This window comes from Bombina bombina, chromosome 2 (assembly GCF_027579735.1).
Source record: "Bombina bombina isolate aBomBom1 chromosome 2, aBomBom1.pri, whole genome shotgun sequence".
Classification (NCBI taxonomy): Eukaryota; Metazoa; Chordata; class Amphibia; order Anura; family Bombinatoridae; genus Bombina; species Bombina bombina.
In genome coordinates, this window is record NC_069500.1 from 763,835,767 (window position 1) to 763,851,798 (window position 16,032).

The 16,032-nt window shown below is 41.5% G+C and overlaps 1 protein-coding gene across 1 annotated transcript in view; it reads right to left on the reverse strand.

Annotated features, from left to right (window-relative positions):
- SIN3B (SIN3 transcription regulator family member B) overlaps positions 1-16,032 on the reverse strand; it is a 115,199-nt gene that overhangs the window by 62,270 nt on the left and 36,897 nt on the right. Inside the window, exons 14-15 of the mRNA XM_053702892.1 lie at positions 7,833-8,427; positions 483-652 (exon numbers count right to left, since the gene is read on the reverse strand). Of these exons, the coding sequence (XP_053558867.1) occupies positions 483-652; positions 7,833-8,427 (765 nt within the window). The remainder of the gene's footprint in view (positions 1-482; positions 653-7,832; positions 8,428-16,032) is intronic.

A 16,032-nucleotide genomic window follows, 5' to 3' on the forward strand; every position in this document is an offset into this window, starting at 1 on the left:
TTATGACAAGAGTTTGTGCTCGTCGGGCTTACCAATGGTTAAGTTGAAAGTAAAAGCAATCAATTGAGTGCAATCACAATTTACGCTAGAATGATTACCGTGACTTCAGAGCTCTGGTTAACTGTTTCGCGAAACAATAAGTGTCACAAAACAAATAAAACACACATTACAAAGCATAGATACACTCATAAAAAAAATATTTAAAAAAAGTTATTGAACACAAAAGTTAAAAAGGATCAACAATATGAAGTCTCAGGTGTTATAAAAAGAAGGCTTTAACATAGAGATACATACATGTCTAAAGATGTGTGTGTATATATATATATATATTTATTAATAACTCAGATGTGGAACTAGTGCTGCGGATTGTAAAATGAGACATTTTACTTAGAATAAAATCTGAGTTGTACGTCTCTTTAAACATTACAAAGTGAATCCCAGTAATCCTTAGTTTGTGCCACTAGACAAGACCGTAAGCTCACCTGCCGTGTGATGTTTTGGATCAGCTTGTCCATGGTGAAGCCAATATAAGCATGGATGGTAAACATTTCCCGCAGGGTGTCTTCATAATGTGTGGGATCCAAATTCCCAATTAAAAGGTTCCTCACCATGTCTAGAAATGCAGGATAATATTCTTCTAACTCCACCTCACCTATTATGGCAAAACACACCAAACAAAAAGATTTACACAAGAGAAACCGAAAACATAATATGAATTTAAACAGCAGCAACACACAAAACTAAAGCAATTTTACTTTGATAGGGATACACAAGTAACACTAACAAGCAAATCAAAACTCACAGCTTTTCTTATATATATATCTATAACTTTTAGGAAATGTGTCTTACTTGGAAGAGCAAAGTTACTATAAACATATTTCTTTCTTATGGAAACTTTTGTTTAAATGAATAGATCTGATATATTAGGGGGACACTACACATAATGGTTTTCATTGCTCCATCTAAAATATGACCATTACAAAATAAATGTTTTTGTTTGTTTGTAAATGGATGTTCCTGTGCTGAATAACACATTGTCTTGTCAGGCTTGTGGATACAAGTCCTCTTTAACTAATAAAGCTGTGGGAGTTGTCACTGTCAGCCATTAAATAATAATGCAACAGTATCAGTTGTGCAGTAATTAAAGATAGAACATTTTTAAAAGTTGATTATTTGTTCAATATGTATTTAGCATGTTTAACTGCTGCACTTTGATATGCATGTCAAAAAATATATTTTATGTACAATGTACACTTACATTTTACTGAGTGAAAGACCTATATCATTAAAGGGACATGAAAACAAAAACCATTTTCTTTCATGATTCAAATAGAGAATACAATATGAAACAACTGTACCATTTACTTATATTATCTAATACTTCATTCTCTTGGCATCCTTTGTTGAAGCAGCAGCAATGCACTACTGGGAGCTAGCTGAATGAATTGGGTGAGCCAACAACAAGAGCTATATTTATGTGCAGCCAGCAATCAGAAACTCTTGATGCTACCTAGGTATTCTTTTCAGTGTTATCCACATAAAATGTTGCCAGCACAGAAGAATTATAAAGTAGCCAGGTGGGGGCAGTGCAATATTTTCTATTATATAATTTTCTGCTACCAAAAGCACAAATTAATTTCATAATTTAACAAAGAAAAAGCAACAAAGGATACCAAGAGAACAAAACAAATACGATAATATCAATAATAATTGGAAAGTTGTTTAAAATCACATGCTCTATCTGAAACATGAAAGAAAAAAAAAAAGTGTGTTTCATGTCCCCTTAAATAAAAACAAAATTTATGCTTACCTGATAAATTTATTTCTCTTGTGGTGTATCCAGTCCACGGGTTCATCCATTACTTGTGGGATATTCTCCTTCCCAACAGGAAGTTGCAAGAGGACACCCACAGCAGAGCTGTCTATATAGCTCCTCCCCTAACTGCCACCCCCAGTCATTCGACAGAAGACAAGCAAGAAAAAAGGAGAAACTATAGGGTGCAGTGGTGACTGTAGTTTAAAAATAAAAAACACCTGCCTTAAAGTGACAGGGCGGGCCGTGGACTGGATACACCACAAGAGAAATAAATTTATCAGGTAAGCATAAATTTTGTTTTCTCTTGTAAAGGTGTATCCAGTCCACGGGTTCATCCATTACTTGTGGGATACCAATACCAAAGCTTTAGGACACGGATGAAGGGAGGGACAAGGCAGGAACTTAAACGGAAGGCACCACTGCCTGTAAGACCTTTCTCCCAAAAATAGCCTCCGAAGAAGCAAAAGTATCGAATTTGTAGAATTTAGAAAAAGTGTGAAGCGAAGACCAAGTTGCCGCCTTACAAATCTGTTCAATAGAGGCCTCATTTTTAAAAGCCATGCCACCGCTCTAGTGGAATGAGCTGTAATTCTTTCAGGAGGCTGCTGGCCAGCAGTCTCATAAGCTAAGCGGATTATGCTTCTCAGCCAAAAAGAAAGAGAAGTTGCCGAAGCCTTTTGGCCTCTCCTCTGTCCAGAGTAGACAACAAACAAAGCAGATGTTTGACAAAAATCCTTCGTAGCTTGTAAATAAAACTTTAAAGCACGAACCACATCAAGATTGTGTAAAAGCCGTTCCTTCTTTGAGGAAGGATTAGGACATAATGAAGGAACAATCTCCTGATTGATGTTCTTATTAGATACTACCTTAGGAAGAAACCCAGGTTTGGTACGCAAAACTACCTTATCTGCATGGAAAATCAGATAAGGGGAATCACACTGTAAAGCAGATAACTCCGAAACTCTTCAAGCCGAGGAGATAGCTACTAGAAACAGAACTTTCCAAGATAAAAGTTTAATATCTATGGAATGCAAAGGTTCAAACGGAACCCCTTGAAGAACTTTAAGAACTAAATTTAAACTCCATGGCGGAGCAACAGGTTTAAACACAGGCTTAATTCTAACTAAAGCATGACAAAACGCCTGAACGTCTGGAACCTCAGCCAGACGTTTGTGCAAAAGAATAGACAGAGCAGAAATCTGTCCCTTTAAGGAACTAGCTGACAATCCTTTCTCCAATCCCTCTTGGAGAAAGGATAAGATTCTAGGAATCCTGACTTTACTCCATGAGTAACCCTTGGATTCACACCAATGAAGATATTTACACCATATCTTATGATAGATTTTCCTGGTGACAGGCTTTCGAGCCTGAATTAAGGTATCAATGACTGATTCGGAAAAACCACGCTTTGATAGAATCAAGCGTTCAATCTCCAAGCAGTCAGACGTAGAGAAATTAGATTTGGATGTTTGAAGGAACCTTGAAGTAGAAGAGTCCATGGTGGAAAGGATGACATGTCCACCAGATCTGCATACCAAGTCCTGCGTGGCCACGCAGGAGCTATCAAAATCGCAGAAGCTCTCTCCTGCTTGATCTTGGCAATCAGACGAGGGAGCAGAGGAAATGGTGGAAACACATAAGCCAGGCTGAAGGACCAGGGCGCTGCTAGAGCATCTATCAGCGCTGCCTTGGGATCCCTGGACCTGGACCCGTAACGAGGAAGCTTGGCGTTCTGACAAGACACCATGAGATCCAGTTCTGGTTTGCCCCATAGTTGAATCAACTGGGCAAATACCTCCGGATGGAGCTCCTACTCCCCCGGATGAAAAGTCTGCCGACTTAGGAAATCCGCCTCCCAGTTCTCTACTCCTGGGATATGGATAGCTGATAGATGGCAAGAGTGAACCTTTGCCCATAGAATTATCTTTGAAACCTCCAACATCGCCAGGGGGCTCCTTGTACCCCCCTGATGGTTGATATAGGCTACAGTCGTGATGTTGTCCGACTGAAATCTGATGAACCTGACCGCAGCTAGCTGAGGCCAAGCCTGAAGAGCACTGAATATCGCTCTTAGTTCCAGAATGTTTATCGGAAGGAGGGCTTCCTCCTGAGTCCATGAAACCTGAGCCTTCAGGGAGTTCCAGACTGCGCCCCAGCCCAGAAGGATGGCATCTGTCGTCACTATAGTCCATTCTGGCCTGCGGAAGCTCATTCCCCTGGACAGATGGACCCGAGATAGCCACCAGAGAAGAGAATCCCTGGTCTCTTGATCCAGATTTAGCAGAGGGGACAAATCTGTGTAGTCCCCATTCCACTGATTGAGCATGCAAAGTTGCAGTGGTCTGAGATGTAGGCGGGCAAACGGAACTAGGTCCATTGCCGCTACCATTAAGCCGATTACCTCCATACACTGAGCCACTGACGGCTGAGAAGTGGAATAAAGAGCACGGCAGGAAGTTAGAAGCTTTGACAACCTGATCTCTGTCAGAAAAATCTTCATTTCTACTGAATCTATCAAAGTTCCTAGGAAGGAAACTCTTGTGAGAGGGGAGAGAGAACTCTTTTCTTCGTTCACCTTCCACCCATGAGACCTCAGGAATGCCAGAACAATTTCCGTATGGGACTTGGCGATTTGAAAATTCGACGCCTGTCTCGTCTAGGTAAGGAGCCACCGCTATGCCTCGTGGCCTTAGAACCGCCAGTAGGGATCCTAGAACCTTCGTAAAGATTCTTGGTGCCGTGGCTAACCCGAAGGGAAGAGCCACAAACTGGTAATGCCTGTCTAGGAAGGCAAACCTGAGAAACCGATGATGATCTCTGTGTATCGGAATGTGGAGATAAGCATCCTTTAAGTCCACGGTAGTCATATATTGACCCTCCTGGATCATAGGTAGGATGGATCGAATAGTCTCCATCTTGAAGGATGGGACCCTGAGAAATTTGTTTAGGATCTTGAGATCCAAGATTGGTCTGAAAGTTCCCTCTTTTTTTGGGAACTATAAACAGATTTGAATAGAATCCTTGCCCCTGTTCCTCCCTTGGAACTAGGTGGATCACTCCCATAACCAGAAGGTCTTGAACGCAATGTAAGAATGCCTCTCTTTATCTGGTTTGCAGATAATTGTGAGAGATGAAATCTCCCCTTTGGAGATGAGGCTTTGAAATCCAGAAGATATCCCTGGGAAACAATCTCCAGAGCCCAGGGATCCTGGACTTCTCTTGCCCAAGCCTGGGCGAAGAGAGAAAGTCTGCCCCCAACTAGATCCAGTCCCGGATCGGGGGCTACTCCTTCATGCTGTCTTAGAGGCAGCAGCAGGTTTTTTGGCCTACTTTCCCTTGTTCCAAGTCTGGTTAGGTCTCCAGACCGGCTTGGACTGGGCAAAATTTCCTTCTTGTTTTGCAGTAGAAGAAGTTGAAGCTGCACCACTCTTGAAGTTTCGAAAAGGAACGAAAAATTAGTCTGTTTAGTCCTTAATTTGTTGGACCTATCCTGGGGAAGGGCGTGGCCTTTTCCTCCAGTAATATCAGAAATGATCTCCTTCAGTCCAGGCCCGAATAGGGTCTGCCCTTTGAAGGGGATGTTGAGAAGCTTAGACTTTGAAGTAACGTCAGCTGACCAGGATTTAAGCCATAGCGCCCTACGTGCCTGAATGGCAAAACCTGAATTCTTAGCCGTTAGCTTTGTTAAATGAAAAACTGCGTCAGAAATAAATGAATTGGCTAACGTAAGAGCTTTAAGCCTGTCTAGGATATCATCCAACGGGGTCTCCACCTGTAGAGCCTCTTCAAGAGACTCGAACCAGAAAGCCGCTGCAGCAGTGACTGGGGCAATGCATGCAAGAGGCTGGAGAATAAAACCTTGTTGTATAAAGATTTTCTTAAGGAAACCCTCTAATTTTTTATCCATTGAATCTAGGAAAGCACAACTGTCCTCGACGGGGATAGTTGTACGCTTAGCTAGGGTAGAGACTGCTCCCTCCACCTTAGGAACCGTCTGCCACGAGTCCCGTGTAGCGGCATCTATGGGAAACATCTTTTTAAAAGCAGGAGGGGGAGAGAACGGTACACCTGGTCTATCCCATTCCTTCGTAATAATTTCTGAAAACTTCTTAGGGATTGGAAAAATATCAGTGTAAACAGGCACTGCAAAGTATTTGTCCATTTTACACAATTTCTCTGGGATTACAATGGTGTCACAGTCATCCAGAGTTGCTAAAACCTCCCTGAGCAACAAGCGGAGGTGTTCAAGCTTAAATTTAAATGCTGTCTTTTCAGAGTCAGACTGAAGTAACGCATTCCCTGAATCAGAAATGTCACCCACAGATAGAAGCTCTCCTGCTTCGGCTTCTGTACATTGTGAAGGTATATCAGACATAGCTACTAAAGCGTCAGAAAGCTCTGTATTTGTTCTAGCCCCAGAGCTGTCTCACTTTCCTTGTAACCCTGGCAGTTTGGACAATACCTCTGTGAGGGTATGATTCATAACTGCCGCCATGTCTTGTAAGGTAAACGCATTGGACGCGCCAGATGTACTTGGCGTCACTTGCGTGGGAGATATAGGTTCTGACACATTGGGAGCGCTAGGTGGTTTAACCTCCCTTTTGTCAGTCTAAGAAACCTCTGGTGATAAATCTTTAAAAGCCATAATATGGTCTTTATAACTTATAGAAAGGTCAGTGCATTTGGTACACATTCTAAGAGGGGGTTCCACAATGGCTTCTAAACATAATGAACAAGGAGTTTCCTCTATGTCAGACATGAACAGACTAGTAATGAGACCAGCAAGCTTGGAAAACACTTTAATTAATGTGAAAAAGCAATTAAACAAAAACGGTACTGTGCCTTTAAGAGAAAAAAAACTACCACATAAACTGCAAAACAGTGTTAAAAAGTAGTAAACTCTACGAAATTTTTACAGTGTGTATAAGAGACTAAAGCATTGCACCCACTTGCAAATGGATGATTAACCCCTTAGGCCCCAAACCGGATTAGAAAAACAGTAAAACCGTTAAAAAACAGTCAAACACACTGCCACAGCTCTGCTGTGGCTCCTACCTGCCCTTAAACACGATTTTTGATGGAACAAAAACCCTCTATAGTGGTCCTAGATGCCAGAGGACTCCTTTAGGGAAGCTGGATGTCTCAGTCTGAATATCAACTGCGCGAAAATAGGCCCCTCCCACCATGCACTCAATGTCAGAGGGCCTTAAAAAAGTACTCCTAGGAGTAATCTAACAAGCCATGTGGAAAACTAGGCCCCAAATAAAGATTTATCACCCTCAGAGAAAAAACGTTTTTTTTTTATGTAAGTTATGCAAACGTTTTTACACAAAGTAATATGAGAGTTAACATGAATATTACCCTTATTATGTAAGCATGATCCCAGTAATTGTTAAATCACTGTATCAGGCTTACCTCAAATATATCAGGCATTGTCAGCATTTTCTAGACCTGTTCATCTCTCTAGAAAAAAAATATACTGAACATACCTCAAAGCAGGTGATCTGCAAACCGTCCCCCCAACTGAAGTTTTCTTTCCATACTCTTCAGTTATGTGTGAGAAACAGCAATGGACCTTAGTTACAAACCGCTAAGATCATCAACCTCCAGGCAGATTCTTCTTCCAATTTCTGCCTGAGAGTAAAACAGTACAACGCCGGTACCGTTTAAAAATAACAAACTCTTGATTGAAGGTAAAAACTACACTAAGTCACCACATATCTCTTGATACTTCCTTTCATGTCGAGAGTTGCAAGAGAATGACTGGGGGTGGCAGTTAGGGGAGGAGCTATATAGACAGCTCTGCTGTGGGTGTCCTCTTGCAACTTCCTGTTGGGAAGGAGAATATCCCACAAGTAATGGATGAACCCGTGGACTGGATACACCTTTACAAGAGAAATACCTTTATACAATGTAGTCTCACAACAAGAACACTAAGTAATTAATACAAATATAGATCAGAAACGTAAACGAAAGCTTGGGATTATTTGCACAAAAAGATGTGCTAGATTCTCACTAGGCTGTTTGAGACGGAGTTCCATAGCTGGTCCATTTGATTTTTCCTTCCTGCCATCACATAGCAGCTTTTCGCGTTCTTTTTCTGTCCTGTATTCCAATAGCTGGTTTTGCGCCTGCCGATATATCTTCAGGAGCCGTGAGCACAGAGTGTGGTGCAGTCTCAGGAAAAAATACCAATTGTTGTTAGTGAAAAAAAGGCTGTACACTTCATCTGTCATTTTAGGGGGTGGGTCAGGAGGTGACTGGGGTAGGGGGTTAGGTTCTTGAGTTTCTTCAGGGGGTAACGTTTTTCTACGGCGTTCAGGAAGTTCAGGGACAGAAGTCTCGGTTAGGTTTTCTGCAGGAGCCTCCTCAGTGGAGGGTGTAAACAGGGACTGGTATGAAGAAGAGGAGGAAGAAAAAAACAGATCTGGGAGGAACTGGTGAAGGACGTGTCTGATAGTTTCTTTGTCTTCTTTCTGGATGGCAGGCTGCCGTTTTACATAATAACTAATAAGTGATGCAGCATCTTCCATAATTTGCCAGTCCTCATATGTGTAGATAAGGTGTGGGCCACTGGACGTTGTCCTGCCTTCTGGTTGCTGCTCTTGATGCTTGAGAAAAAAAAAGTATAATGAAATGATGTCTTCAAGTTCAAGGATATTAAAGGGATGTCAAACAGTCTGTTTTATTGTAATTAAAACATAAAAAAACCCCACTAAGCTCTGTCAAACTTAAAGGGATGGGAAAGTCAAAATTTCAAATGTGCTTTGTTCTCTTGATATAAAGTGTTGAAAATGAATACGCACATATCCTACAATAGTGGGAGCTAGCTGCCGATTGGTGCCTGCATACATTTATCCCATGTGATTGGCTAACTAGATGTGTTCAACTACCTACCAGTAGTTCATTGCTGTTCCTTAATCAAAAGGATAACAAGATAATAAAGCATATTTGATAAAAGTAAATTTGAAAGTTGTTTAAAAAAAATTGTGATTCAGATAGTGCATGCAATTTTAAGCAACTTTCTAATTTACTCCTATTAGCAATTTTTCTTCGTTCTCTTGCTATCTTTATTTGAAAAATAAGGCATCTAAGCTAATGAGCCAGCCAATTTTTGGTTCAGACCCTGGACAGCACTTGTTGCTGATTGGTGGATAAATTCACCCACCAATACACAACAACCCAGGTTGTTCACCAAAAAAGTAAATTTATGCTTACCTGATAAACGAGTCCACGGATTTCATCCTTACTTGTGGGATTTATCCTCCTGCTAACAGGAAGTGGGAAAGAGCACCACAGCAGAGCTGTATATATAGCTCCTCCCTTCCCTCCACCTCCAGCCATTCGACCGAAGTTAGGAAGAGAAAGGAAAAGCCAAAGGTGCAGAGGTGACTGAAGTTTACAAAATATATATATATATATATATATATATATATATATATATATATATATATATATATATATATATATATATATATATATATATATATATATATATATATAATCTAAATCTGTCTTAAAAATAACAGGGTAGGGGGCGGAGTCTGGCCACGCAGGAAGATGGCCACACACTAGGAGGACTCCTAATACCCATGTAGGTTAAACGCTCTTTTTATGGCATATTTCCTCTCCCATCCCCTCCAAATCTAGAGGTTTTTTTAAAGCTCAAGTGAGTGGACACCTTTTATCGGCTACTTCACGCATTAGCCTGTAGACGCCGGGCTTTAGCCCTAAGAACAAACCGGGACTTTCTGGCCCGCAACACGTAACACTGATTACGCAGCAACAAATACCCCGTGGGCTCATAGAAGGAGCAGACAGAGTCACACCGACGATCAGTAAACAAAAAGAGTGACCCAGACCCAAGCGGAAGGTAGATCCTGCGCTGAGCCGTTAAGGAGACGGAGAAACACTGAAAGAGCTGCAGCGAGCACACAGCAGGGCCGCAGAAAGAACGTACCTGATTGCTCATACGGAAAGGGAGCTGCTGCCTCAAACAGCCTTGCGGTAAGCGGATAACCAACACAGTGTATTAAAAGCCCTCACCTTGCAATGAAAATAACTCGGGCTGCTGGGGAACTGCTATCACTATAATTGACTGTTTGCTTGCTTGTAAAGGGTACTTCCCACGTGGCATACTCCTCTGTCTCTCGGACACTACTAAAAGCCCACAGTGTGTAGATAGAGTTATTTCATAAAAACGACTGTCACTGTTTTATAAGGGTATGGAGACAGGGCTGATGCGGATATCCAACAAAGTTTATTAATAACCCTTACCTTGCAACAAATATAGCTCGGGAACATTACAATTGTCTGCTCGCTTGTATGTAAAGAGTGCCTCCCACGTGGCAAACTCCTCTGACTCTTATAAGGGTATGGAGACTGGGTTGATGTACCACAGCACAAGGGATTAATCCTCTCCATCACAGAAAAGAGGCATATTCTACAACCGTGGCCTTGGAAAAATGGTAAATAATGTGATCCCTACCTAATAGCAAAGAGACCCATTGCAGGAAACACCTTCCACATTTGGGGTGTTTACTATAACTATCGATCAGCCTGGGAACTAATAGCAGTATTAAGCAAAGGGTTATATCTCTCAAGATAGAACAAGGTCCCGTGCCATTCACTACACACTTTATGGGATGCCTAATAAGAGGCAGAGTAAGTCTGGTAAACCCCATACCTATAAAACACTTAACCATTACCTAAAGCCAGCAGAGCAAAGACCTGACACTCCGACGGACGATATGGCCACTAAACAGTTACACACGTCTACCTCGGGACAGCAACAGGAGGCCTCCCTCGCTTCATATGTTACTAAGGGAGACATTCAGCACCTATCCTCTAAGGAGGACATTCAAGGAGTTCTTCATGAAATGAGGAGCCTATTTGGCGATCTCCGCAAGGATCTAAGTGCTTTAGACCATAGGGTCACCACCCTGGAGAAAAGTCAATCCTCTACATCAACCACACTCCAAAACACCACAAGTGAATTACAGAACCAGGCGGAAAAGGTCCATTACTTATCGGAAAAACTAGAAGAAGATCTGGACAACCACTGCAGACGCAACAACCTTAGAATCAGAGAAGTCACAGAATCTGTCCACCCCCCAGCGATTGAGGGCTATCTTCAGGCCCTGTTTAGGGTAATCAAAAACAACCCATCTGCTGCAGAAATCCCTATAGAGAGGGCTCATAGGGCCTTACGGCCCAAACCACCCCCTAAAGCCCCCCCTAGGGATATCATTGTTAAATTCCTCAGCTATAAGGATAAGGAAGAACTTTTGAAATGTGCTAGATCGAATCAGCCTATCCGTCACGTGGGGGAAGAAATTCAAATATTTACAGATCTTTCTCCGGTGACGCTGCAAAAGAGGCGGGAACTCTCATATATAACATCTCATCTAAAGAAAAATGGAATCCAGTATAGATGGGGTTTTCCCGTTTCCTTGATAGCCACCTGCCACAAAAAACAGCAATATACAGGCCAAGAATGGATCCACAAAGGTTTTTCAATGAGCTCTCATCACCATCTAACAACAATGGTGCCGTGATTGATGGCCCCACAGAAGGGTCACTCTTCACCCCCCCCATACACAGGGGCCGACTACGGCTACCTGAACTTTGCTATATCCCCCGGGGTAGGGGTCATGATCTGAAATTATCCTATATTTACGGATCCTTACCAGTTGCATATACCAACTAGGATTAATATATGCTCCTGAGTGAAGGAGCGGCTTTGTTTGCTTTCTGGACACTACTTCCGGACTGTAATGAGAAAGAACCTTTCCAGAACTACGACTGGTTGGAGGGTAATGTAACGAAGAAAAAAAAAAGCTGTTTAATCCTTATGTTACGTTTGACCCGTTTATGTTTTAGCCCTTGTGTTCTATTTTTAGATCTAAATGTAATACTCACTGTTGGTCAAATGCACCATAAGGCTAAGTTATTTGGCCTTGCCTGTACAGAGACTGAATGTAGCCGCCTGAACCTTAATATACCCCCTCAGGGCAGAGTGGTGCGGCCTACCATTACCCGCTTGCTATAAAGCTTTCATAGCTCTAATTATCAGATATGAACAAATGTGTACAGGTATGAATGGCCAGGCCTCTTTATTCAGGTACACTTTCCCTGACCTAGTAATAAGGAGGACCCTTTCTTCTAATACAACAGGTTATAGGATAGAATAAAGAAGAAAATATATTGTATATTTCAGGTGATAAGCTAGATATGTATATATTATTGTTCTCAAATTATATTATTGCTCTAGTTATGTTGTTATACTTGAGTCCTTATACAGTAATATCCTGAGTATATAACCACCTTTATAACTGTATTTGCTCGCACACCTGCCCTTGACTTTCTTACTCACAACACCATGCCTGTAATCCACGGTTCTCTATATGAGAGCAGATCACTTAACATCCTAGATGTGGAAATACTAGGTTCCCACGGTCTACAGACCACGCAATCTGAATCTCTCTCACGCTCTTTTTCTGTCCTTAAATAAGCTGTGTAACTTTATGGATGGGACACGATCCGAAATATAAGCTGTTCCTTAAACAGTGATATGGTTACTAGAGAACACTGAACTGGTCAGTCTGCCCTTACCCACACAGCCCACATTACCGGGACACTCCTAGTACATGTACTCCCAGGTTCTGGTTATATTATATTTTACAGCTCCACCTTCTGGTTATATTATATTTTACAGCTCCACCAGAGCATACTAAAAACAACCACCTACAACCTCTAGATTCCCCCTCTCCCCACATATTTACCTTATGATGCCCATCCTCTATCACCATCCCCTCTCTTTAACCCCTTCTTACCCCTTCCTAATCCTCCACTTGCCATACACACCATTATAACTATGAAACTCATCAGTAAAAAGCTATATTGAGTATACTACCCCTTGTGTTATTGTTCTATAGATAGGCAACTCTTGATTATTCATTGCCATTCCTACTACTAGGTTTTTTCTTTGTTCCTTATTTGTCCTTCTTATCCTATCTACTTTTTATAAATCTTTAAGCTTCTCTTTTCTCTCTTAGAACTTTTTCTCCCCTTCTCTCTCTTTTTTTTTTTTTACAATGTTCTCCAAAACAAGCAAATTCCAGGACCACACCATTAAACTGACCACGATTAATGCCAAAAGTCTTAATAATCCCGGAAAACGCTCCATTGCGTTCCGCGATCTCCAAAAACTGAATAGTCATATATTGATACAAGAAACTCACTTCCAAAAAGGTAAAAAACCTAAATGGCACAACTCCCAATATCCCACAGCCTTCTTTGCACCCGGCCCCCACAAATAGGCGGGAGTTGAAATACTCTTTCATAAAACAATCCCAATACGCATATCCCACATTGACAAAGATTCGGAGTGACACTATCTCCTTCTAGTAGGCACGCTATATGGCCACCACATTACACTGCTAAATATTTATGCGCCAAACCGAGTTCAACCGTCATTTTTTTTAAAACAGCTAACTTGCTTCTCGACCATTCTCGGGGAATCACTTTCTTAGCAGGAGACCTTAATGTTGCTTTGGACCCAGCTTTAGACTCCTCTAGAGGGTCTTCTAATAATCCCAAGTCTGCTTTAAAATCCATCAAGACTACGTTGAATAGCTTAAACCTGCATGATGTATGGAGGACACTCCATCCGTCCTGCAGGGATTACACTTTTTACTCTAATCCCCATAACTGCTATACAAGGATAGACCACATATTTACTGACTCGCACGGATTAGCTGTCACTGACACTTGCTCAATTGGATACATCACGTGGTCTGATCACGCCCCTGTCTCTTGTCAAATTTTATGTCCTGATATCCCGATCTCCTCCAGACTCGGGCGGTTAGATGATACCCTATTGGATAACCATTTAGTAGTAAAAGATATTCAGAAACACCTGACCGAATATTTCGAGATCAACTCACAGTCCACCTCATCCCACATTACTGAATGGGAAGCACACAAACCAGTAATCAGAGGATTATTTATTAAGCACAGGTCTAAACTAAATAGAATAGCTAGAGAAAGATATTCTGAATTACTTAAAATCGGTAGGTTCCCTGGAATTGGACCATAAAAAAAGACCCTTCTAATGAAACTCTCAAAAATAATCTTCTCGACGCAAGATTACAGCTTAGACAGCACCTTACCGAGACACACCAGCATAACGCTTTATACCTCAAACAATACTATTTCAAGGGGAGTAATAAGTCTGGCAAAATTCTTGCAAGGAACATCCGTAGGAAACAGCTGAGCACATATGTACACTAACTCTTGACACCCGACAACTGCATAGTTAAAAGGGACATGAAACCCACATTTTTTCTTTCGTGATTTAGAAAGAGCATGTCATTTTAAACAACTCCGAGAAGATGCCACATTGACGGAAACCTTGCTAGAGGCTCATATTACTGTTATCGCTAAGCCAGAAAAAACGGTGGATAGACCAGGGAATTTTAGGCCCATCTCTCTAATCAATCACGATATGAAATTGCTGGGCAAAATCCTAGCTAACAGGCTTAATAAGTACATCACAGGAATAATACATAATGATCAGGTAGGGTTTGTTCCCGGAATGGAGGCAAGGGACAACACCACTAAAATCATCCAATTAATCAACCATGCTAGGGTTTCTGGCACTCCTATGGCGCTCTTCTCCACTGATGCGGAGAAGGCCTTCGATAGGGTGGGATGGCCTTTCCTGCTACGGGTGATGAGTGAGATGGGATTACCAAGGGAATTCCTAAATATGACTATGGCTCTATACTCTAAACCAAATGCTAGAGTTAGGGTAAATGGCATGCTATCAGACAGCTTCTGCATTAGCAACGGCACGGCTGTCCTTTATCGCCATTGCTTTTTGCAATCTCTATAGAGGTTCTAGCCCAAATAATCCGACCAAACTAAAATTTCGGGCATAACAGTGGGAAATACAGAATACAAACAAGCACTATATGCAGATGATATCCTTTTTTCACTATCAGCGGTCAAGACATCTGTACCCAAACTACTCAGAGAACTGAAGGCATATGGGAGAGTGTCCAACTTTCTTCTTAATTTTAACAAATCGGAATTAATGAATATCAATACCCAACACCAACTAATACAGACACTTGAAAAAGATCTTCATATAACTATAGCCAAAAGTAAACTGAAATATCTTACACCATCACCATCAGATCTTTTTAAACAAAATTATATTCCTCAGAAAAAAAGACATAGAAAAAGACCTGTCTTCATGGAAAAATAAGCCCTTATCTTGGTTGGGGAGGGTAGGGGTTATTAAGATGAATGTCCTCCCAGGTATATTTTATGTAATGCAAGCACTACCCGTCCCCCTACAAGAGGACTTCCTTAACCAGGTACAGGGACTAATTGACCAATTTATCTGGTCGGACATTAGGCCAAGAGTCCAGAGGAAAACTATATATATGACAAGGGACGGGGAGGGGTTTGGGCCTCCCAAATTTAAAAGCATACAGAAAAGCTATAGTGCTACAACGGATTGTGGAATGGTCCCATAATACCTTTGACAAGGCGTGGGTACATTTAGACTGACAGATCTTCTCCATCAACAATTTGAGCAGCCTGGCGTGGTCTTCCCCTATCAATAGACCCAAAACTTTACTTAATTACGTGATAACAACTAATGTTCTAGTAGAATGGGATAAGACATTAGCAACTTCCACCCACATCTCATCTAAATTCTCTCCCCTAACTCCGTACTATAAACTAAGTAACCGCGTCAAACATCCATACCATTTAAAAAGTAGGTTCCATTCAATATGCTGTTGAGAATAAACTTTTTAAAACGCATGCACAACTGCGAGAGGCACACGGGGAGATCTGCTCCCCCTGGCTGAATTACAATCAACTCCTACACTATATCTCACATCATAAGCACAAGCAAGATCTAGGAAGGGAACTCACACAATTTGAAAAACTATGAATCTCACCGACAACACCTAGACATTTGATATCTATTCTATACAAGCTCACCTCCATAACTGACACCACAACCCTACCATCATATGCCCTTGCGTGGAACAAAGAATTATCCCAGGAGATAGACTTTGACTCTTGGAGGAAAGGTTTCCTGCTAACAAAAGCGTTCTTCCGTGTTAGCTACTATCCAAGAGATCCACTTGAAATTCTTGACCAGATGGTATCTTACCCCGTCTAGGCTCCATAAA